The sequence below is a fragment of the Hyla sarda genome, unplaced genomic scaffold (assembly GCF_029499605.1).
Source record: "Hyla sarda isolate aHylSar1 unplaced genomic scaffold, aHylSar1.hap1 scaffold_72, whole genome shotgun sequence".
Lineage (NCBI taxonomy): Eukaryota > Metazoa > Chordata > Amphibia > Anura > Hylidae > Hyla > Hyla sarda.
Window position 1 is genome coordinate 661,162 of NW_026610740.1, and position 25,210 is coordinate 686,371.

A 25,210-nucleotide genomic window follows, 5' to 3' on the forward strand; every position below is an offset into this window, starting at 1 on the left:
GACCTCACCAGCAGAATAGTGAGTACAGCTCTGGGGTATAATACAGGATATAACTCAGGATCAGTACAGGATAAGTAATGTAATGTATGTACACAGTGACCTCACCAGCAGAATAGTGAGTACAGCTCTGGAGTATAATACAGGATATAACTCAGGATCAGTACAGGATAAGTAATGTAATGTATGTACACAGTGATCTCACCAGCAGAATAGTGAGTACAGCTCTGGGGTATAATACAGGATATAACTCAGGATCAGTACAGGATAAGTAATGTAATGTATGTACACAGTGACCTCACCAGCAGAATAGTGAGTGCAGCTCTGGAGTATAATACAGGATATAACTCAGGATCAGTACAGGATAAGTAATGTAATGTGTGTACACAGTGATCTCACCAGCAGAATAGTGAGTACAGCTCTGGGGTATAATACAGGATATAACTCAGGATCAGTACAGGATAAGTAATGTAATGTATGTACACAGTGATCTCACCAGCAGAATAGTGAGTACAGCTCTGGGGTATAATACAGGATATAACTCAGGATCAGTACAGGATAAGTAATGTAATGTATGTACACAGTGACCTCACCAGCAGAATAGTGAGTACAGCTCTGGAGTATAATACAGGATATAACTCAGGATCAGTACAGGATAAGTAATGTATGTACACAGTGACCTCACCAGCAGAATAGTGAGTACAGCTCTGGAGTATAATACAGGATATAACTCAGGATCAGTACAGGATAAGTAATGTAATGTATGTACACAGTGATCTCACCAGCAGAATAGTGAGTACAGCTCTGGAGTATAATACAGGATATAAATCGGGATCAGTACAGGATAAGTAATGTGTATATACACAGTGACCTCACCAGCAGAATAGTGAGTACAGCTCTGGAGTATAATACAGGATATAACTCAGGATCAGTACAGGATAAGTAATGTATATACACAGTGACCTCACCAGCAGAATAGTGAGTACAGCTCTGGGGTATAATACAGGATATAACTCAGGATCAGTACAGGATAAGTAATGTAATGTATGTACACAGTGACCTCACCAGCAGAATAGTGAGTACAGCTCTGGGGTATAATACAGGATATAACTCAGGATCAGTACAGGATAAGTAATGTAATGTATGTACACAGTGACCTCACCAGCAGAATAGTGAGTACAGCTCTGGAGTATAATACAGGATATAACTCAGGATCAGTACAGGATAAGTAATGTAATATATGTACACAGTGACTTCACCAGCAGAATAGTGAGTACAGCTCTGGAGTATAATACAGGATATAACTCAGGATCAGTACAGGATAAGTAATGTAATGTATGTACACAGTGACCTCACCAGCAGAATAGTGAGTACAGCTCTGGGGTATAATACAGGATATAACTCAGGATCAGTACAGGATAAGTAATGTAATGTATGTACACAGTGACCTCACCAGCAGAATAGTGAGTACAGCTCTGGAGTATAATACAGGATATAACTCAGGATTAGTACAGGATAAGTAATGTAATATATGTACACAGTGACTTCACAAGCAGAATAGTGAGTACAGCTCTGGAGTATAATACAGGATATAACTCAGGATCAGTACAGGATAAGTAATGTAATGTATGTACACAGTGATCTCACCAGCAGAATAGTGAGTACAGCTCTGGAGAATAATACAGGATATAACTCAGGATCAGTACAGGATAAGTAATGTAATGTATGTACACAGTGACCTCACCAGCAGAATAGCGAGTACAGCTCTGGAGTATAATACAGGATATAACTCAGGATCAGTACAGGATAAGTAATGTAATGTATGTACACAGTGATCTCACCAGCAGAATAGTGAGTACAGCTCTGGAGTATAATACAGGATATAACTCAGGATCAGTACAGGATAAGTAATGTAATGTATGTACACAGTGACCTCACCAGCAGAATAGTGAGTACAGCTCTGGGGTATAATACAGGATATAACTCAGGATCAGTACAGGATAAGTAATGTAATGTATGTACACAGTGACCTCACCAGCAGAATAGTGAGTACAGCTCTGGGGTATAATACAGGATATAACTCAGGATCAGTACAGGATAAGTAATGTAATGTATGTACAGTGACCTCACCAGCAGAATAGTGAGTACAGCTCTGGAGTATAATACAGGATATAACTCAGGATCAGTACAGGATAAGTAATGTAATGTATATACACAGTGATCTCACCAGCAGAATAATGAGTACAGCTCTGGAGTATAATACAGGATATAACTCAGGATCAGTACAGGATAAGTAATGTAATGTATGTACACAGTGATCTCACCAGCAGAATAGTGAGTACAGCTCTGGGGTATAATACAGGATATAACTCAGGATCAGTACAGGATAAGTAATGTAATGTATGTACACAGTGATCTCACCAGCAGAATAGTGAGTACAGCTCTGGAGTATAATACAGGATATAACTCAGGATCAGTACAGGATCAGTAATGTAATGTATGTACACAGTGACCTCACCAGCAGAATAGTGAGTACAGCTCTGGAGTATAATACAGGATATAACTCAGGGTCAGTACAGGATAAGTAATGTAATGTATGTACACAGTGACCTCACCAGCAGAATAGTGAGTACAGCTCTGGAGTATAATACAGGATATAACTCAGGATCAGTACAGGATAAGTAATGTAATGTATGTACACAGTGACCTCACCAGCAGAATAGTGAGTACAGCTCTGGAGTATAATACAGGATATAACTCAGGATCAGTACAGGATAAGTAATGTAATGTATGTACACAGTGATCTCACCAGCAGAATAGTGAGTACAGCTCTGGAGTATAATACAGGATATAAATCGAGATTTTCCTAGCTTGTGACGGAAAATATTAGTTATATGAAGACAGGAGGCGAGTATCTTATGCATTATTCTTTCTTTAATAATGCCCATAGCAGAACACTTTGGTATTCAATTTAATAAAAGAAAAAACTTTAAACTACAACTCCCAGCAGTCCTAGGGCCACAGTAGTCACTCCTCCTCCGTAGCCCCTATATAAGGACTGCCCCCATATAGATCTTCCTCTTTCTTCATGCGAATCAGAACCGCACAAACGACTTTATCCAGACATCCACAGCTGCTCGCGAACACTCGGTCCTTCGACCTCGGGCAGCAGAAGCCTAGATGGCAGGGAAAACCCAACTTCGTCCCAACGGGGACCGTAGAGAAACCAAACAGCCGGAAAACGACCGGTCAACCAAACTCAGGAACACCGCCTCTGCGTTCAATATCCTGTAAAGAGAACAAAAAGTCGTAATAGGGTGGGTAGGGAGGGAAGATACTCGCCTCCTGTCTTCATATAACTAATATTTTCCGTCACAAGCTAGGAAAATCTCGATTTATATATCAGACAGGAGGCTCATATCTTATGCAAGTTCGAAGCTAACAACTAGTTATGACAGAGAAACAATAAACAGCTAGAGCATTATAAGACTGACATAGACACGTGGTCCTCCGGTCTGAAGTAGAACTGACGGAAGGTGGTCTCTGAAGACCAATCAGCCGCCATCAATAAGTCGGAGAGGGAGCCCCCTGCCGTGACTATCTTCGTAGCCATAGCGCCCCTGGACGAGTGAGCTCCAAACAGAGATATATCAATACCCGCCATGTCCATGGCGGAACGTACCCAACGCGCTAGAGTAGCGGAGGCAACTGGAAGATGGGGTCTGACATAAGAGACGAGGAGCTGAGGGGAATCCGGAGAGCGCAGATCCGCCGTCTGTGATTCGTACGCCTGTAGGCAACGAACAACGCAAAGCTTCGGATGCGCAGGAAAAAACGGATAAAAAACCGAATGAATACCCGTCTTGGTCCTACGGACCACCGAGAATTTCACTCCCTGAGGCGAAAATTGTCGTCTAGAGACGTCCAAAGCCTTCACGTCGGAGACACGTTTGATGGACACCAAACAAAGAAGGACCGTCAACTTATATGACAACATTTTCAGGGAGAGGTCGTCATTGTCCGGCCATGAAGTAAACATATCGAGCAACCTGGAGACATCCCAGGTCGAATGATACCTAGGCCTAGGGGGACGTTGAAATTTTATGCCGCGCAAAAGTCTACAAACCAGCGGGTGTTTGCCGATCGGTAGGGAGTCCACAGGGCAATGGTAAGCCGCAATAGCCGATCGGTATACATTAATGGAACTGTAGGACTTGCCAGATTCAAAAGAATCTGCCAGGTAGTTCACCACTACAGACACAGGTGCATGTACGGGATCAACCTGCCGTTGATCACACCAACGAACCCAGAGCCTCCAGGCTGATCGATAAGCCGATCTAGTCCCGGGGGCCCAGGCCAGGGCGAGGAGATCCCTAGCTGATTTTGAAAGGTCGTGATCCGCGTCTGAGACCCCGAAACCAACCACGCTAGGAGAGGTAGTTTGCCTTCCATTATCAGAGGATGGAGATCCCCGGTCGGGTTGGTGAGAAGGTGTGGAAAGTGGGGTAGCACTCTGGGATAATCCACGGCCATCCCCAGAAGGAGGGAAAACCATGGCTGCGTCGGCCACCAAGGGGTGATCATCACAACCGTCGCTCTCTGGTTCGTCGCATGTAGGAGAACCCGGGGGATCAACTGAAAGGGAGGAAAAGCATAATGCGTTCCCGTCGGCCAGACGAGGCGGAGAGCGTCTACCGCAGATGCCTCTGGGTCCGGTCTCCAGCTGAAAAAACGGGGCAGTTGCCGATTGAGGCGGGACGCGAAAAGGTCCACTTGCAACGGGCCCCACAGTTGCCGTAGTTGCAGGAAGATGGAGCGATCCAGCCGCCAGTCGCTGGAATCGATGAGATAGCGAGAGTTCCAATCGGCCACCGTATTGGAGACCCCCGGAATGTACTCCGCTACCGGGATAATGTTGCGGGCCAGGCAAAAATGCCAGAAGTCTTTGGCAAGATCCGCCAGGATCTTGGACCTGGTGCCCCCCAAACGGTTGATGTATTGGACCGCCGCCACGTTGTCCAAGCGTAGTAACACACAACAATTGGACGAACGAGGCATGAAACTCTTGACTGCAAAATATGCTGCCAGAAGCTCCAATGCATTGATATGCAGATCGATCTCCTTGATGGACCAGGTCCCCCCGGTGGAAACCTCCCTGCATCGGGCGCCCCAGCCAAGTCGGCTCGCGTCCGACTCTATGATGACGTCTGGGTAAGGGTGGAAGATGGCTTTGCCGTTCCACTCGACGGCATGTCGAAGCCACCAGTGTAACTCTTCGATAGCAGCCGGACAAAGGGGTACCTTGTCCGCGTATCTGAGGCCCTGGCGTAGATGTAAGATCTTGAGCCTCTGAAGGGCTCGGTAGTGCAAGGGGGCCGGAAAGATGGCTTGTATGGAAGCCGCCAGGAGACCCACCAGTCGTGCCAGAATCCGTAAAGACAAGCAACCTTTGCGCAAAACTGCCCTGATTTCTTTGCGGATCAGGGCTAATTTGGACTTGGGAAGTCGCAGTAGTGCGCGATTGGTGTCCACCAAGAAACCCAGGAATTCCATCTCCTGACTTGGAGTCAGGACCGATTTTTCTCGGTTGATTATGAAGCCCAGAGAATGTAGTAGTGATATCGCCCATGACATGTGAAGGGAGGCCTGAGATTTGGAATGGGCCATGATGAGAAGGTCGTCTAAGTAAATGATCAGACGAACCCCCCTGCTCCTCAGAGCCGCTACCACCGGTTTCATCAGTTTGGTGAAACACCACGGGGCGGACGATAGGCCGAACGGGAGGCAGGTAAATTGCCACATGCGGCCTTTCCAAAGGAAACGGAGGAACTGTTGTGACTCTGGGTGAATGGGGACGGTGAGGTAGGCGTCCTTCAAGTCCACCTTCACCAGCCAGTCTCCTGGCATCAGGAGGTCCCGGAGGGAATGGATCCCCTCCATCTTGAAATGGCGATACGTGACATGTTGGTTTAGGTCTCGTAGGTTTATGACCGGACGATAGCCGCCCCCTTTCTTCTTCACGAGGAAGAGGTTGCTTACGAACCCTAGGGAAGATGGGTCGGATTCCACGATCGCATGCTTGAACAGGAGATCCCGTATCTCGTTGTCTATGAGGACAACGTTTTGGTCGGAAAAGTGAATAGGAGGTGGGATGACACCCAGCATCGGCAAGGATTGGAATTCTATGTGAAATCCCCCCACTGTCTGAAGAATCCATGCGTCTGCTGTAATCGCAGACCAGGCGTGGGAAAAATACATCAGTCGACCCCCCCACAGGTATGTGAGACTGAGGAGTAGAAGGTACACTCACCGGTAGAAGGGCGAGAACGGGGGTATCCACGTCCGCCACGACCTCTCCAAGGACGGCCTCGAGGAGGGAAGAATGGTGATGGTTGAACCACGGGTACTGTGTATGAAGGGGGGGTCTGTGGATATTGGTATTGGGCGAAGGCTCTGCCCTGTGGCATGTAGGGAGCAGAACGGCCGGCAGATCGGCCTCTACTTCTGCCGGCCCGGGGAAAAATTTTTGAGGACCCCGATTTTTTTAAGGAATTTTGGGCCTTATCTAAGCCCGTAAAGAGGCCAACGAATCTATTGACGTCTTTCATCAGACTGTCCCCAAAAAGCATGCCTGCTGCCGAGGGACCCGGTTCGGTCTCGGCCAGGTGGGACAGTTGAGGGTCGAGGCGCATAAGGATCGACCGGCGCCTCTCAACTGAGCAGGTGGTGTTAGCAGTACCTGCCAGGCAAATGGCTCTCTGAGCCCACCCACGGAGCTGACGGACGTCCACGGGTTCGTCCGTTGCAGCAGCATGCTCCGCTAAGTTTAGGATTTTAGTGAGGGGACCCATTAAATCGAGGATACGCTCCTGTATAGTTTTGAAGGAGCGCTCTATGCCCTTCTTGGTGAATTTACCTGATTTCAACAGATACTTCATCAGGATAGGATCCACCTCAGGGGTGTCCACCACTCTATTGGGGATAAAAGGTCTAGGGCATTCGGCCCTCAGCTTATTACGGCTGGACCTATCTAGAGATTTGCGTGCCCAGAGTTCTACATATTGGGCCACATGGGGGAGTGGTGACCAGTCGCCTGATCTCGGGTGAGAGATTGCGTCTGGGTGGAACAGGGGCTCTCCTAGGGCATCTAGGATAACCTTGCCCTGCGTGGCAGGGTTGGCGTCGGTGTCGAGCGCCGTATCCCCAGCATCTTCTTCAATATTGGGATTGGACTCGTAGTCCTCAGACTCATTGGAAGAACCCGAAGAATCCTCTGTAGAGGAGTCCACATATGAATCGGGTTTTGCCCGCCTAGCGGACTTATGCCTCTTGCCATGTAACTCCCCGAGGCCCAGGGGTCGAGCGGAGTCTGAAGCATGCTGGGGTTGACAGACCGGGGTAGGGGCTGCCTGGAGCATATTATTATCTTCCCCTGCCGGGGAGTCGGAGGTGTGCTTCCTTTTATGGGAAGCCTTGCCCTTCTTTATCTGTGGCTCTCCACCGTGAAGAGAAGGGACTGGGGCATGGGGACCCGGCTGATGCGGGCCAGAGGGCAACATGGAGGAGGCCAGGGCTGCTTGGACCGACCTGTTAATTAGGTCCTGAATCTGGGTGGTGGACATAAAATGTGCCGAATCCAGGGAGAGAGCCTCAGCTCTGAGGGGGGCAGGTGAAGGTTCCTCAGCCATGGTAACAGAAATGTTAAAAAAAAAAGGGGGGGAGACTAAAGTAGAGAACTAAGGAGTAAGTATGCCTAATATACACGGAGGCGGAATAAATTCCGATCCACAGGGAGACAATGTGGGGCAACTACACTACCTATTGAGACACAGTACCGGGTTCCGATCCTCCACACCGCAGGCGAAGCACTGTCGTGCGGTGGGAGGGGAGCCCGGAGTTTTACACTCAGGGGACGAAGTCTCGCGAGACTACGTTCCTCTGAGTCCTAATAGGAGATCGCAGATCGCGGGGGTGCCGCCCCTTTACTGAGAGCCGGCCGCAGTGAAAGCGGCCAGCCAGGAAGGAGAAAACCCCGCCCCCAGCCCGCGCGCGCGCGAACTCGGAGAAGAGGAGAAGCGCAAAATGGCGAAAAGAGGGGGGGGGGAGGGGAGATCGCGATCTAATCGCAGGAGTAACGGAAAACGCCGGAGCGGCGACAGGGAGAAAAGGAGCCCAGAATCGGGGTAAACCGGCGCTGGGAAGAAGTACAGAGGGTAAAAGAAGAGGTATTACTACAGTAACCTATAAAATAATATCACCTATAGAGTAACATCACTTATAGGAATAGAGGTACAGAAAGTATAATTATTGAATATGGAGTATACTTATCTTGGGTCTGCCATGAGCAGAAAGAAAGAGGAAGACCTATATGGGGGCAGTCCTTATATAGGGGCTACGGAGGAGGAGTGACTACTGTGGCCCTAGGACTGCTGGGAGTTGTAGTTTAAAGTTTTTTCTTTTATTAAATTGAATACCAAAGTGTTCTGCTATGGGCATTATTAAAGAAAGAATAATGCATAAGATACTCGCCTCCTGTCTGATATATAACTCAGGATCAGTACAGGATAAGTAATGTATATACACAGTGATCTCACCAGCAGAATAGTGAGTACAGCTCTGGGGTATAATACAGGATATAACTCAGGATCAGTACAGGATAAGTATTGTAATGTATGTACACAGTGACCTCACCAGCAGAATAGTGAGTACAGCTCTGGGGTATAATACAGGATATAACTCAGGATCAGTACAGGATAAGTAATGTAATGTATGTACACAGTGACCTCACCAGCAGAATAGTGAGTACAGCTCTGGAGTATAATACAGGATATAACTCAGGATCAGTACAGGATAAGTAATGTATATACACAGTGATCTCACCAGCAGAATAGTGAGTACAGCTCTGGGGTATAATACAGGATATAACTCAGGATCAGTACAGGATAAGTAATGTATATACACAGTGATCTCACCAGCAGAATAGTGAGTACAGCTCTGGGGTATAATACAGGATATAACTCAGGATCAGTACAGGATAAGTATTGTAATGTATGTACACAGTGACCTCACCAGCAGAATAGTGAGTACAGCTCTGGGGTATAATACAGGATATAACTCAGGATCAGTACAGGATAAGTAATGTAATGTATGTACACAGTGACCTCACCAGCAGAATAGTGAGTACAGCTCTGGAGTATAATACAGGATATAACTCAGGATCAGTACAGGATAAGTAATGTAATGTATGTACACAGTGACCTCACCAGCAGAATAGTGAGTACAGCTCTGGGGTATAATACAGGATATAACTCAGGATCAGTACAGGATAAATAATGTAATGTATGTACACAGTGACCTCAACAGCAGAATAGTGAGTACAGCTCTGGGGTATAATACAGGATATAACTCAGGATCAGTACAGGATAAGTAATGTAATGTATGTACACAGTGACCTCACCAGCAGAATAGTGAGTACAGCTCTGGAGTATAATACAGGATATAACTCAGGATCAGTTCAGGATAAGTAATGTAATGTATGTACACAGTGACCTCACAAGCAGAATAGTGAGTCCAGCTCTGGAGTAAGGTTGGGTGTGTCTGTGCTCCTGTGACTTCCAGCAAACTTCCAGAGAAGCAGACTTTTCTTCCGCCCCTCCCCAGGTGTGTGGCAGACTCCTGGGTAGGGGTCTCTGCTATGGAGCCCCGGGAATCCAGGACTTCATTTTGCGCTCCCCGTTCTAGGCCGGAGGGGTGTGTGCGCGAACATGCAACGGCCAGTAGCCAGGATGGGGTCAGAAGATCGACCAGGGCCCACAGCAATGTGGGGCCCCCTCCCCCATCCCCAGCTGGGAGCTGCAAAGCTTCTAGCAAAAGTTCATCCAGGCCAAGAAGCTCATCCAGGCAGAGGAATGGAGTAAAGGCGTCTACATCAGTTTCCCCAGAACCCCAGCAATGGGGGGTAAAGGGGCCAAGGGAATCCCTGGCAATATTCACATCCAGAATGCAGGCCAAGATGGCTCAATATGAGGAGCTTGGGAAGCAGCTCAGAGGAATAAGAGCGGATTTAAAATTTGCCCGATACCAAGTGGATCAGTCATCCAGGGCCAAGAAGGCAGCATTTGCCGCTAAGGTAAAAACATTAAAGAAAAAAGTGGAGGAGATTGTGCGGATGAGGTCTGACATTGTGGAAGGTGCCGGCATTTTCCGTGAGAAGTTTGTCCATGGTGCTCGTTTCTCTGGTATGCCGGTCTCTAGAGATGATGATGATGATTGCCAGAGTGAGGAGGAGGAGATGGAGGAAGGTGAAGGAGGTGAGGAGAGCAATGTGAGTGAGGGGGATATGGATACTAATTCTGTGCGTGACACCACTGCTACCCCTGACCCCCCACTTACCCTGAGTGAAGACCGTGTGAACCCGGCTCAGGTGGCCTTACCTACCTCCAGTGAGGATGATGATGATAATGATGATGGCAGTGACTGCGGTCAAGGCAGCGGCTTGGCAGATGGGGGTCTCCTGCGGGCGATTGTAATGCAGGAGTCCCCCACCCGTCTGGAAAACTTCTCTTTTGGAGAGGATTTAGGCCCAGAGGAGGAGAGGAAGAATAAAAAAGCGAAGGGCAGGAAGAGGAAGAAAACGCAAGGACAAGTTAAGTTTGTCTTTTCTTCTTTCCAGCAGTCTGAGTCAGCTGAGAAGCCGATTCAGGATGCTGGGTCCCCCAACCTGCCAGACCCCGTTTCTGTAGTGGAGCGGGGCCAGCATGGGGGATACAGTAGTGCACCCAAAATGGCCGCGGGTGCGATAGAAAAAAAAGGGCACCCTCCTGTGAGGGGGGAGGGTGCCCAGGCACCAGAAAATGGTGGTAGATTCCCTTGTTCGGGGGGCGGTACAGGTCCTGGCACTGCAGGGCACTCCCCTGTGAGGGGGGGGAGTGTTCGGGCACCGGACCTTGTTGGTTCAGGGGGCGGTCCCCTAGGTGATGCAGTCGGTACCGATCCTGGCACTGTGAAGGAGGAGGTTCCCTGCGCGTCAGCCGCAGTAGGCGGGGCGGGAGTGCGTCCGGAGGGACAGCTCCCGTCAAAATCGGCGGCGTGCGATGGGGCGGGGCCACCTATGATGGGGGCGGAGTCTGTGTCTGTGCCCAAAGACACTGGACAGAAGAGCCGTGCAGCTCCAATCATTAAGCCAGCGACCCTTGTGCCTGGAGTAATAGACCCAGCCAGCCCGGCCTGTAACACATCAAGGGAGAGTGTACGCAAGAGTGAAAGTGAGAGCAAAAATGTGAATAAAAATGGTAATGTGCAGGATGTGAGTTATGGCAGTGTGCATGGGAGGAGTTGTAGTAGCAGTATGGATGAAGGGAGCGGAGTGCAAGAGAGGGGTGCAAGCGGGGTGCAAGAGAGGGGTGCAAGCGGGGTGCAAGAGAGGGGTGCAAGCGGGGTGCAAGAGATGGGTGCAAGTGGGGTGCAAGAGAGGGGTGTTTGTGAAATACAGGTGAGGAGTGGTAGTGGTATGCAAAAGAGAGGTGTTATGGCTGAGGCTTACATTAGGAACAAGGGTCCTGGTTTGGGGTCTGGTTCTGGTTCGACTGCCCCCCCGGTAGTGGCTGCTTCTCCCAGAAGCTATGCCAGCGTCACTGCCGGGGGATCAGGGGGATCTCCATCTCCATCTGGCTCTGGGGGTCAATTGCAACAGCGCCTCCTGGAGGCTCTACGTAGGGGAGACAGGTCAATCCATGTAGAGGGGAGGGGTGAGGTTGACCTGTCTTTTTGGATAGAAAGACATGGCTTAGGCGCCTTCCGAGAACAAAACGGGGAGGTGGTCTGGTCCCTCCCAACATCCGGGCAGGAAAGTGGCCGTAGGAATGTGGTCCGTTTGGTGTGGAGGGGCGAAGATGCGTGTCCGCCTCGGGGTAAGGTGGTTGAGCTCCTCCTCCAGATGGAATTCAGGGCAAGTGACATCTTTGCCCTGATCCACCCCTATGGTACCTCCGAGTTTGACATCAGCTTCGTTCGACCGGAGGGTTTGGAACTTTTCTGGTCGAACTATGAGGTGGTGAAAAGCGAGCCCGGCTGGCGGGATTTCGCCGTAAAGGCGATATCCCGTCAGAATCTGGCCAAGAAAGTGACTGTATTGACACGTAACGAGTCACTATCTTGCTATGACATCATGACCTGGCTTAGCAGATATGGTGATGTGACGGACATGCCGAAAAAGAACTATGACGAACATGGGATCTGGTCTGGGGCCTGGACGTTTTCCGTCAAACTTAAGCGTTCGGGGAGCACTGTTGCCCACATCCCATCAGCTGCTTTTCTTGGGAGAGACAGAATCCAAATTTTCTACCAGGGGCAGCCCAAGGTCTGTCACAGGTGTGGCAGCCCCACTCACTTTAGCGCAGCCTGTACCGTGCAGGTCTGTGCTCTGTGTGGTGGGGTAGGTCATCTTGCCGCATCCTGTAGGCAGATCAGGTGTCATCTGTGTGGTGTTTTAGGACACCCTTTCAGCCGTTGTCCTAGCGCCTTTGCCCGTGCGACGGTCACCTTGGCTGGGGAGAGCAGTAATGTTGCCTCAGCTGGGGAGGGCACGAGTGCGGGAGAAGGTGCAACAGGGTCAGTGAAGAGGAAAAGTCCCGCCAAGCTGAGGCGGGAGGCTAATCGGAGAAGGAGCAGGGAACTGGAGAGTTCCCATGTGGCAGGGGTAGCTTCTGGCCCTGCTCCAGAGGTTAGTCCTGAAACTGCTGAGGCCCTGGGGGAGAATGTGCTGGATGAGGAAATGGGGAGAATCTGTAAAGAAGAGGGCAGCAAGGCCGATCTTTCCGATTCCTCCCACTATGAAAGTGTGGATGAGGAAGGTGAAGAGAGGCCAAAAAAAAAGGGCAGTAAAGGGAGAAAGAAGAGGTCGGAGCCCTCTAGTCCTCGTCCTATGGACCAGGTCCCAAGCGGAAGCTTACCTGCCCCCCCTCTGATTGATCTGTCTAACCGGTACTCTGTCCTTGATGACATCTCCTCCCCCTCCATGGAGGGGGGGGTCGAGGATGGGGTGCCTGAAGTGGGGGAGCCTCCGGGGGGAACTGGGCCCTGTCCTGATGGGGCAATTTCCTCAGGGGATGGGGCCAAACCGGAGCCAGGTGGAAATGGGGATTCAAAAATGGACCAATCAGAATCCAAAAAACGGTCCAAAGAGAAAGAAGCCTCCTCATCTGGGGATGAGGGGGTGAAGAAAAAACAGAGATAATGGGGGTTAGGGCCATCTAACTCAATCACCCATGATGGCGGCACTCACCCCATTGACGCTGGCATCTATTAACTGTGCCAGCATAAAGTCTGATACGGCTAGATTCGCAGCCTTTGATTTTCTCGGCCGTGTTGATGCCGACATTTTCTTTTTACAGGAGACCAGGTTGTTAGATCTAGCCTCCCTGGTAAAAGCCAGGAGAGAGTGGAGGCGCGGCCCCTCCCACTGGTCTCTTGCGGCTGAGCCGTATAGTGGGGTGGCGGTCCTTTTTACCGCTCCTGTTGAATGCAGACGGGTTATTGAGTTAGAAATGGGGAGGTGCCTGATCTTAGATGTCCTCATGAAGGGGCAAGAGCTTCGGCTTATTAACATCTACGCCCCACAAACAAAGTGGGGACGAAAAGATCTCTTTATGAGGATTAAGCCCTTTCTTTTTACAAGCCGACAGGTGATCTTTGGAGGGGATTTCAATACTGTCACGAGATCCCAAGATAGGAGAGGCTCCAATGATCGGTTGGCTTATGATAGCATAGCCCTCAATAGTATAGTTAGGGAAGCTCGCCTAGAGGATGCCCACATCCGGAGCCCCTCAGGCCACGCGGGTTTCACCTATCATCGAGGTAGCTGCAGGTCTAGGATAGACAGGTTTTATTTAAAGGCGGAAGCCGTCTCTTCCGCAGTGTCCGTGGTTGAGGTGGAGTTCTCCGATCACTGTATGATTTCTTTTTCCTTGAATGTTTCAGAGACCCCCCGGATGGGTAAAGGTTATTGGAAGCTGAATTCGTCCCTCCTGGAGGAAGCGGAGATAAGACAGTCCTTTGAGGATTTTCTTCAGAGTCAGGTACCTTTACTGGACCTATGTAGTAGTAAGTCAGAGTGGTGGGAGATATTCAAGAAGCGGGTTGCGGGGTTCTTCCGCCAGCTCTCGAGCCTCAGGTCCCTGAACAGGTATCGCCTGTATCAGGGTCTGAGGAGGAAACTCGAGCTTCTCGTCTCGACTGGAGGTAGCCGTGAGGATATCTCCAGAGTGAAGTCCTTGCTGATGAGGTGTCAGTACGATAGGCACGCATCTTTGGTTTTTGAGAGGGATTTTGGGAAGTACCGCTCGCCCGACCCTTACAGAAACTGTAAGATGTCAGTGAGTAGTAAAGTGGTCTCAGGACTGATTGATAGTACGGGATCTCTGAATCGGTCCAGATCAGGGATCTTGGAGGTCGTCAGATCCTTCTACTCGCACCTCTTGGGAAGGAAGGATCTAGATCGAGACAGGATGTCGGCTTTCCTGGCTGAAACCATTCCTGAGCCAGGGGTAGACCCCTCTCTTGATGTTTTGGCAGAAGAAATCAGGGAAGAGGAAGTGAGACTGGCGATCGAGGGGCTCGCCCCTAAGAAGTCGCCAGGTCCGGATGGCTTAACATCCGAGTGGTACAGGACCTTTAAGGAGTCTTTAGCTCCCCTCTTGACTGAGGTATTCAATGAGTGTCTCTCCTCGGGCACTCTGCCGAAGTCAATGAGGAGGTCAGCCCTGATTCTTCTCTCAAAGGGTAAAGATCCCAGCCGTATTGAGAATTGGAGGCCCATAGCTCTTCTCAATGCGGACAGGAAACTTCTGGCCAAGATACTGTTTAATCGGCTGGTGAAGTTTGCACCCCGGCTCCTTTCGGGGGCCCAGCACTGCTCTGTTCCAGGCCGAAGCACCTTAAGTGCTGTCCTTAGTGTCAGGGAGGCAGTGGAGCGGAGTAGTGCAGGTCTCTGGAAGGGGTACTTGCTGTCCCTGGATCAGGCCAAAGCATTTGATCGGGTGAACCACGAGTACCTCTGGTCCGTCCTCCTGAGATATGGCTTACCGAGTACTTTCGTTAATTGGCTTAAGATCTTGTATGCAGGGGCAGAGAGTTTCCCACTGGTGAACGGTTGGTCTGGCCGCTCTTTTGAGGTGGGGTCCGGAGTCCGTCAGGGTTGTCCCTTGAGCCCGCTTTTATACGTGTTCGCAATCGATCCCTTCATCCGGAGGGTAGATTGTGGGCCGTTGGCGGGAGTCGGGATGAGTCTGGCGGAGCTGGATGTCGCCCAGAGAGTGGTGGCGTACGCTGATGATATCACCATCTTCGTGTCCTCGAGAGAGGAGGTCGATGTGGTGATGTCGGAAGTGGACCGCTACTCGGAGGCATCCGGGTCTAAGATCAACCAGGATAAGTGTGAAAGTCTCTGGCTGGGAGGGGGAGATCCCACGTTTGATCTCCCGGACACCCTTCCAGGGCCCCAAGAGTCAGCAAAACTTCTGGGCATCACATTCGGCCAGGATGATTATCCCACCAAAAACTGGGATGGTAAGCTCCAGGATGCCACTCAGAAGGTGAACCAGTGGAAGGGTTGGTCTATGACCCTCAGGGAAAGGGTACACCTGATCAAATCGTACCTGCTCCCCTTGTTTATCTATCTGGGCAGTGTATGTATCTTGCCAGATGCTTACTATACTAGGATCTACAGCCTGTTTTTCCAACTGTTATGGGGGAACAGGATGAACCTAGTCAAGAGGGAGGTTACGTACCGCACGAGGAGACTAGGGGGTTTATCTATGGTAAACCCTGTGGTGTTCTTAACGAACACCTTCTTGAAAGCTAACATCTCAAACCTCTGGTCAGAGAGGGCTCCTCCATGGGTACTCTCCTGCAGGGAATGGTTTCGGCCTTTCTTCCAGGAATGGGAGACAGGAGGGCAAGTGAAGGACCTCCGTACGCCCCATGGATATCTTCCGGCTTACGCTACCCCGACTCTGAAGGCGATACGTCGGTGGGGTCTGGGAGTGTGGGAGATCAGGATCCAGTCAAGGCGTCTCCTTGACAAACGGGTTCTGTTGACCCACTTCCAGAAGCCTCTGGCGCTCAGGGACTGCCCAGGTCGGGATCTGAGGGTGGGGTTGTATCTTTTAAACATGAAAAGGATCCCCCAGAAGTTTTGGGACTTGGCCTGGCGCTGCTTTCAGGGGAAGCTATATGTGAGGGACAATTTGAAGTGTAGGAGATCTGATGACCGGGGGTGTCCCCGAGAAGAGTGCAGGGACATGCTGGAAAGCATGGACCATTTCCTGCTTCATTGTCCCTTTAATATAGGGGTCTACAACCGGGTGGGCGCTTCCATCGGCTGGAGTCAACTTGCCGGCCTTACCTATCCGGAATGGGCTTATGGGGCATTCAGGACCCTGGGTGGCCGTGATCGGGGCACTTTATTCTTAGTCAGTTTAGTGGTTAGGTACTACACGTGGAATGCACGGTGTTTAGTGTCTACACAGCGGAAAGTCCTCTCCGAGGTGGAGGTCTGTAGGAATATCACCGGTGACCTTGGGAAGATCAGGTCTTTGGAGTATGGCAGTCTTGGTACCAGTAGGGCTTCTCTCCTATGGAGAGGGTTTTGTTTTGATGTGCCCTAGGTACTAGACCTTTTGGGTAGAGTAACCCTGGTTTTGGTTAGGGACAGTGATGTAGGGACAGGGTTAAGGTGATAGTAGGGTCAGTTTATTTTTAGGGATAATGGTAGGGTGAGAGGTAGGGTGCAGTTAGGGAAAGAATGTAAATATTTTGTATGTATCAGGATTGCCATCCTTCTTCCTGGTGGTGGGCTAATGCATGTGCACCATAGCTTTTTGTTTTGTTTTCAGACGCTAAAGTTATGTAGGGCTTACAGGCACCGAACTTGGGCCTAAAGTGGGTTGTATTGTTTGTTTTTGTATATTATAAAGCTGGTTATGGTAAAGTTGGTTGGGAGGAGTTCTAGGTTGGGAGGGTGTTTTTGTGGGTGGTGGTGGTTGTTTGTTTTGGTGGACCTGGCATGGGTCAGTTATGGACTGGACATTGAGGACTATGGACTCTATGGACTCTGACCCATGTACAGGAGGGTGGGTGGTGCGGGTGAAGGGACAGTTTAGAGTAGGTTGTTTTCTGTACATTTATAGGTGTATATAGGTTATATGTATATAGTATGTATATAGTATATATAGTAAATATTATAATTTTGTTTGTTTTATATTTTGGTTTGTGTATTATATAGTGTTTATAGTAGTGATAGATGGCAGTCGAACCATTTTTTTTTTTTTTTTTTTTTTTTTATTTATTTATTTTTTTTGTATCTGTTGTGGACTTTTTTGGGTTGTTTTATGTTTGCAATATATATAATATTTATAAAAAAATGTTAATTTTTTTTTTTTTTTTTTTGTTAAAGCTAAATATGCAATTTTATTTTTGGTTTTTGCACATTAGGTATGCATGCATGTGAGTGTGTTTGGTTATGTTTGGTGTAGTATTAGTATTTTTAGGAAAAGCTGGGCTGGCCGGTTAGGCAGGATTTTTGTTCTTTTATTTAAATGTAAAGTTTGGGTTTATGTTATTTCATGTTGTTGTTTTCCGTTATGGCAAAGTTGTGCTGGTTCTGTGTTTGTTATGATTTATATTTTTCTAATAAAAGATTTACAGGATATAACTCAGGATCAGTACAGGATAAGTAATGTAATGTATGTACACAGTGACCTCACCAGCAGAATAGTGAGTACAGCTCTGGGGTATAATACAGGATATAACTCAGGATCAGTACAGGATAAGTAATGTAATGTATGTACACAGTGACCTCACCAGCAGAATAGTGAGTACAGCTCTGGAGTATAATACAGGATATAACTCAGGATCAGTACAGGATAAGTAATGTAATGTATGTACACAGTGACATCACCAGCAGAATAGTGAGTACAGCTCTGGAGAATAATACAGGATATAACTCAGGATCAGTACAGGATAAGTAATGTAATGTATGTACACAGTGACCTCACCAGCAGAATAGTGAGTACAGCTCTGGAGTATAATACAGGATATAACTCAGGATCAGTACAGGATAAGTAATGTAATGTATGTACACAGTGACCTCACCAGCAGAATAGTGAGTACAGCTCTGGAGTATAATTCAGGATATAACTCAGGATCAGTACAGGATAAGTAATGTAATGTATGTACACAGTGACCTCACCAGCAGAATAGTGAGTGCAGCTCTGGGGTATAATACAGGATATAACTCAGGATCAGTACAGGATAAGTAATGTAATGTATGTACACAGTGATCTCACCAGCAGAATAGTGAGTACAGCTCTGGGGTATAATACAGGGTGGTAGCTGAATCATATGACAATACCAGCAGCACAGAGTATGTTAGATCTGTTATATAGAATAGATATGTAGTTGTCATATATTCTGGTGTCCCTATGTGTTTGCAGGAGTAGTCGGGTTGTCGGATTATTGCAGGAATTGTCGGGTGTTGCAGGAGATTGGTGTCTGGTGAATCAGGAGGTTATCGGGCGATTAAGAAGGTGTCGGGTGATCGGGTATAGCTGGCGGTGTCGGCTGATGCAGGAGTTGATCGGGTTTTGCAGGAGGTGATCTGGTGATTCAGGAGGTGATCGGGTGATTCAGGAGGTGATCGGGTGATTCAGGAGGTGATCGGGTGATTCAGGAGGTGATCGGGTTTTGCAGGAGGTGATCGGGTGTTGCAGGAGGTGATCGGGTGATTCGGCAGGTGATCGGCCGATTCAGGAGTTGATCGGGTGATTTGGTGATTCAGGAGGTCATCGGGTGTTGCAGGAGGTGATCGGGTGATTCGGCAGGTGATAGGCCGATTCAGGAGTTGATCGGGTGATCTGGTGATTCAGGAGTTGATCGGGTGATCTGGTGATTCAGGAGGTGATCGGGTGATTCAGGAGGTGATCGGGTGATTCAGGAGGTGATCGGGTGTTGCAGGAGGTGATCGGGTGTTGCAGGAGGTGATCGGGTGATTCAGGAGGTGATCGGGTTTTGCAGGAGGTGATCGGGTGTTGCAGGAGGTGATCGGGTGATTCGGCAGGTGATCGGCCGATTCAGGAGTTGATCGGGTGATCTGGTGATTCAGGAGGTGATCGGGTGTTGTAGAAGGTGCCCGCGGTATATCCCCCTCCCCTCCAGTGTCCGGGGTCTCCCCTCCCCCATAGCAGGGCTGCTTCTCTCCGCTCATTACCCCGGAGCCCGGTCCGGTGTCTGTACTGTAAGTACCGGGGGGGGGGGGGGGGGGGGATGATGGGGGTGCAGGGAGGAGGGGAGGTGTCATCACGTGCCTGGTGTTGGGGTCAGTGCTCAGGATTGGGGGGTCCGGAGCCTCCGCTGCCCCGGGGGCGGGGCCTGGTGCAGGATTGTGGGGTGCGGGTGAGGGGCTGCTGATGGGGACCCCGGGATCTGCTTCTATATAACGCTCATCCTGTGTATTATGTTATATAACGGGGATATTATATCTGTGTATATCCTGGGTCTGTACTGTCTGCAGGGCGCTGTAATACTCACACACACCAGGGGGCGCTGTGCACTGACATTCTGCTACATTCCCAGCTGTCACCATCACTTGTGTTATATGGGGGCGGGGAGGTGTCTATTACTGACCCCCTCCCCCTATACATAGAATATACTCCCCCCCCCATATACATATTATATACTCCCCCCATATACATATTATATACTCCCCCCATATACATATTATATACTCCCCCCATATACATATAATATACTCCCCCCATATACATATAATATACTCCCCCCATATACATATAATATACTTCCCCCATATACATATAATATACTCCCCCCCCCATATACATATAATATACTCCCCCCCCCCATATACATATAATATGCTCCCCCCATATACATATAATATACTCCCCCCCCATATACATATAATATACTCCCCCCATATACATATTATATACTCCCCCCCATATACATATTATATACTCCCCCCATATACATATAATATACTCCCCCCATATACATATAATATACTCCCCCCATATACATATAATATACTTCCCCCATATACATATAATATACTCCCCCCATATACATATAATATACTCCCCCCATATACATATAATATACTCCCCACATATAATATACTCCCCCCATATACATATAATATACTTCCCCCATATACATATAATATACTCCCCCCCCCATATACATATAATATACTCCCCCCCCCATATACATATAATATGCTCCCCCCATATACATATAATATACTCCCCCCCCATATACATATAATATACTCCCCCCCATATACATATAATATACTCCCCCCCATATACATATAATATACTCCCCCCCCATATACATATAATATACTCCCCCCATATACATATAATATACCCCCCCCATATACATATAATATACTCCCCCCATATACATATAATATACTCCCCCCCCATATACATAGAATATACTCCCCCCATATACATAGAATATACTCCCCCCATATACATATTATATACTCCCCCCATATACATATTATATACTCCCCCATATACATATTATATACTCCCCCCATATACATATTATATACTCCCCCCATATACATATTATATACTCCCCCATATACATATTATATACTCCCCCCATATACATATTATATACTCCCCCCATATACATATTATATACTCACCCCATATACATATTATATACTCCCCCCATATACATATTATATACTCCCCCCATATACATATTATATACTCCCCCCATATACATATTATATACTCCCCCCATATACATATTATATACTCCCCCATATACATATTATATACTCCCCCCATATACATATTATATACTCCCCCCATATACATATTATATACTCCCCCCATATACATATTATATACTCCCCCCATATACATATTATATACTCCCCCCATATACATATAATATACTCCCCCATATACATATAATATACTCCCCCCCATATACATATAATATACTCCCCCCCATATACATATAATATACTCCCCCCCCCATATACATATAATATACTCCCCCCCATATACATATAATATACTCCCCCCATATAATATACTCCCCCATATACATATAATATACTCCCCACATATACATATAATATACTCCCCACATATAATATACTCCCCACATATACATATAATATACTCCCCCCATATACATATAATATACTCCACCCATATACATATAATATACTCCCCCCCCATATACATATAATATACTCCCCCCATATAATATACTCCCCCCATATACATATTATATACTCCCCCCATATACATATAATATACTCCCCCCCCCATAAACATATAATATACTCCCCCCATATACATAGAATATACTCCCCCCATATACATAGAATATACTCCCCCCATATACATAGAATATACTCCCCCCATATACATAGAATATACTCCCCACATAGAATATACTCCCCCCATATACATATAATATACTCCCCCCATATACATATAATATACTCCCCCATATACATATAATATACTCCCCACATATAATATACTCCCCCATATACATATAATATACTCCCCCCCCATATACATATAATATACTCCCCCCATTTACATATAATATACTCCCCCCCATATACATATAATATACTCCCCACATATACATATAATATACTCCCCCCCATATACATATAATATACTCCCCACATATAATATACTCCCCCCCATATACATATAATATACTCCCCCCCATATACATATAATATACTCCCCCCATATACATATAATATACTCCCCCCCATATACATATAATATACTCCCCCCCATATACATATAATATACTCCCCCCCCATATACATATAATATACTCCCCACATATACATATAATATACTCCCCCCCATATACATATAATATACTCCCCCCCATATACATATAATATACTCCCCCCATATACATATAATATACTCCCCCCCATATACATATAATATACTCCCCCCCATATACATATAATATACTCCCCCCCATATACATATAATATACTCCCCCCCATATACATATAATATACTCCCCCCATATACATATAATATACTCCCCCCCATATACATATAATATACTCCCCCCCATATACATATAATATACTCCCCCCCCATATACATATAATATACTCCCCCCCATATACATATAATATACTCCCCCCATATACATATAATATACTCCCCCCATATACATATAATATGCTCCCCCCATATACATATAATATGCTCCCCCCATATACATATAATATACTCCCCCCCCATATACATATAATATACTCCCCCCATATACATATAATATACTCCCCACATATACATATAATATACTCCCCACATATACATAGAATATACTCCCCCCATATACATATAATATACTCCCCCCCCATATACATATAATATACTCCCCCCATATACATAGAATATACTCCCCCCCCATATACATATAATATACTCCCCACATATAATATACTCCCCCCATATACATATAATATACTCCCCCCCCATATACATATAATATACTCCCCCCATATACATAGAATATACTCCCCCCCCCCCATATACATATAATATACTCCCCCCATATAATATACTCCCCCCATATACATATAATATACTCCCCACATATAATATACTCCCCCCCCATATACATATAATATACTCCCCCCCCCATATACATATAATATACTCCCCCATATACATATAATATACTCCCCACATATACATATAATATACTCCCCACATATAATATACTCCCCCCATATACATAGAATATACATGTGTTATACTAAGGGAGGGGATGTGTCTATATAATATAATGTACACCCCAAATCACATGACATATAATATAGTATGAACAGAGAGATTCCCCCCAGATCATCAGACCCCAGCACCCGAAAACCAGAGATAAGGGGCCAGGGCACCCCAAATCAGGAAACCCACAGCAAATCTGACATGTGACCCTCAGATCTAGAACCCCATCCCCTACATACAACCCCATCCCCTACAGACATCCCCATGTGACCCCCGATCTAGAGCCCCTACCCTGCAGACGTCCCCGATCTAGAGCCCCTACCCTGCAGACGTCCCCGATCTAGAGCCCCTACCCTGCAGGCATCCCATGTGACAGAGACCCCCGATCTAGAGCCCCTACCCTGCAGGCATCCCATGTGACAGAGACCCCCGATCTAGAGCCCCTACCCTGCAGGCATCCTATGTGACAGAGACCCCCGATCTAGAGCCCCTACCCTGCAGGCATCCCATGTGACAGAGACCCCCGATCTAGAGCCCCTACCCTGCAGGCATCCCATGTGACAGAGACCCCCGATCTAGAGCCCCTACCCTGCAGGCATCCCATGTGACAGAGACCCCCGATCTAGAGCCCCTACCCTGCAGGCATCCCATGTGACAGAGACCCCCGATCTAGAGCCCCTACCCTGCAGGCATCCTATGTGACAGAGACCCCCGATCTAGAGCCCCTACCCTGCAGGCATCCCATGTGACAGAGACCCCCGATCTAGAGCCCCTACCCTGCAGGCATCCCATGTGACAGAGACCCCCGATCTAGAGCCCCTACCCTGCAGGCATCCCATGTGACAAAGACCCCCGATCTAGAGCCCCTACCCTGCAGGCATCCCATGTGACAGAGACCCCCGATCTAGAGCCCCTACCCTGCAGGCATCCCATGTGACAGAGACCCCCGATCTAGAGACCCTACCCGGCAGACCTCCCATGTGACGGAGACCCCTGATCTAGAGCCACTACAATTTTTATTTCCCATGTGACGGAGACCCCCGATCTAGAGCTCCTACCCTTTTTACATCCCATGTGACGGGGACCCCTGATCTAGAGCCCCTACCCTTTTTATGTCCCATGTGATGGAGACTCCCGATCTAGAGCCCCTACCCTTCTTACGTCCCATGTGATTGGGACCCTTGATCTAGGCCCTGTGGACGTCCCATGTGACGGGGACCCTCGCTCTAGAGCCCCTACCCTGTGGACGTCCCATGTGACGGGGACCCCCGATCTAGAGCCCCTACCCTGCAGACGTCCCATGTGACGGAGACCCCCGATCTAGAGCCCCTACCCTGCAGACGTCCCATGTGACGGAGACCCCCGATCAGCTGCTTCCTCTCTGGCTCTTGAGATTCTCTCAGCTCCTAATAAGAGGCGTCTGGATCTGGAGATCTGTGAGGAAACTGGAGAGGAGGCAGCGGCTGATCTCACAGCCTAAAAATACTCCGGCCCCTCCATGTGATAGAAGCCCCCGGAGCCGGAGCTGCCCTGACTGCTGCAAAGCCCCCACAAGGTAAGAGGTGCAGGCTGGGGGGTACAGGGGGGCACAGTCCTCTGGGGGATTATACAGCATTTATTTAGGATCAGGGTCTGGACGGTCACCGGCTGCACATTAACCCCTTGTCTGCCCCGCAGCACCTAATTCCTGAGGAACAGGACCCTGACGTATGTAACACCCGATCCGCTCCGTGTCCTGAATTACTATTAACTATTCAGATGGAACTGTAACTGTTATGTACATTATATCCTCCTATATACATTATATACAATATATCCTCCTATATACATTATATACAATATATCCTCCTATATACATTATATACAATATATCCTCCTATATACATTATATACAATATATCCTCCTATATACATTATATACAATATATCCTCCTATATACATTATATACAATATATCCTCCTATATACATTATATACAATATATCCTCCTATATACATTATATACAATATATCCTCCTATATACATTATATACAATATATCCTCCTATATACATTATATACAATATATCCTCCTATATACATTATATACAATATATCCTCCTATATACATTATATACAATATATCCTCCTATATACATTATATACAATATATCCTCCTATATACATTATATACAATATATCCTCCTATATACATTATATACATTGTATCCTCCTATATACATTATATACATTGTATCCTCCTATATACATTATATACAATATATCCTCCTATATACATTATATACAATATATCCTCCTATATACATTATATACAATATATCCTCCTATATACATTATATCCTCCTATATACATTATATACAATATATCCTCCTATATACATTAT

General features: G+C 47.4%; 2 protein-coding genes across 3 annotated transcripts in view; one reads left to right on the forward strand and one right to left on the reverse strand.

Annotated features, from left to right (window-relative positions):
• Positions 1-25,210, forward strand: part of ABCC9 (ATP binding cassette subfamily C member 9) — a gene marked incomplete at its 3' end in the record, with an annotated part of 118,863 nt that overhangs the window by 29,062 nt on the left and 64,591 nt on the right. The window lies entirely within an intron of this gene.
• On the reverse strand, positions 2,936-24,376 carry LOC130344431 (uncharacterized). 2 transcript variants are annotated; one of them, XR_008883367.1, is made up of 2 exons: positions 24,160-24,376; positions 2,936-3,285 (listed from the first exon to the last, which is right to left on the reverse strand). XR_008883367.1 is itself a non-coding variant. In XM_056554433.1 (2 exons), the coding sequence occupies exons 1-2, from the start codon at positions 7,683-7,685 to the stop codon at positions 3,278-3,280; spliced, it is 1,386 nt and encodes a 461-aa protein (XP_056410408.1). In that variant the 5' UTR covers positions 7,686-7,960; the 3' UTR covers positions 2,936-3,277. The 2 variants fall into 2 exon arrangements, 1 of the variants encoding a protein (XP_056410408.1); XM_056554433.1 differs by lacking the exon at positions 24,160-24,376 and adding an exon at positions 6,308-7,960.

Coding starts and splice junctions, on each gene's coding strand:
- LOC130344431 (XM_056554433.1), bottom strand. CDS start 7,685: ATGGCTGAGGAACCTTCACCTGCCCCCCTCAGAGCTGAGGCTCTCTCC.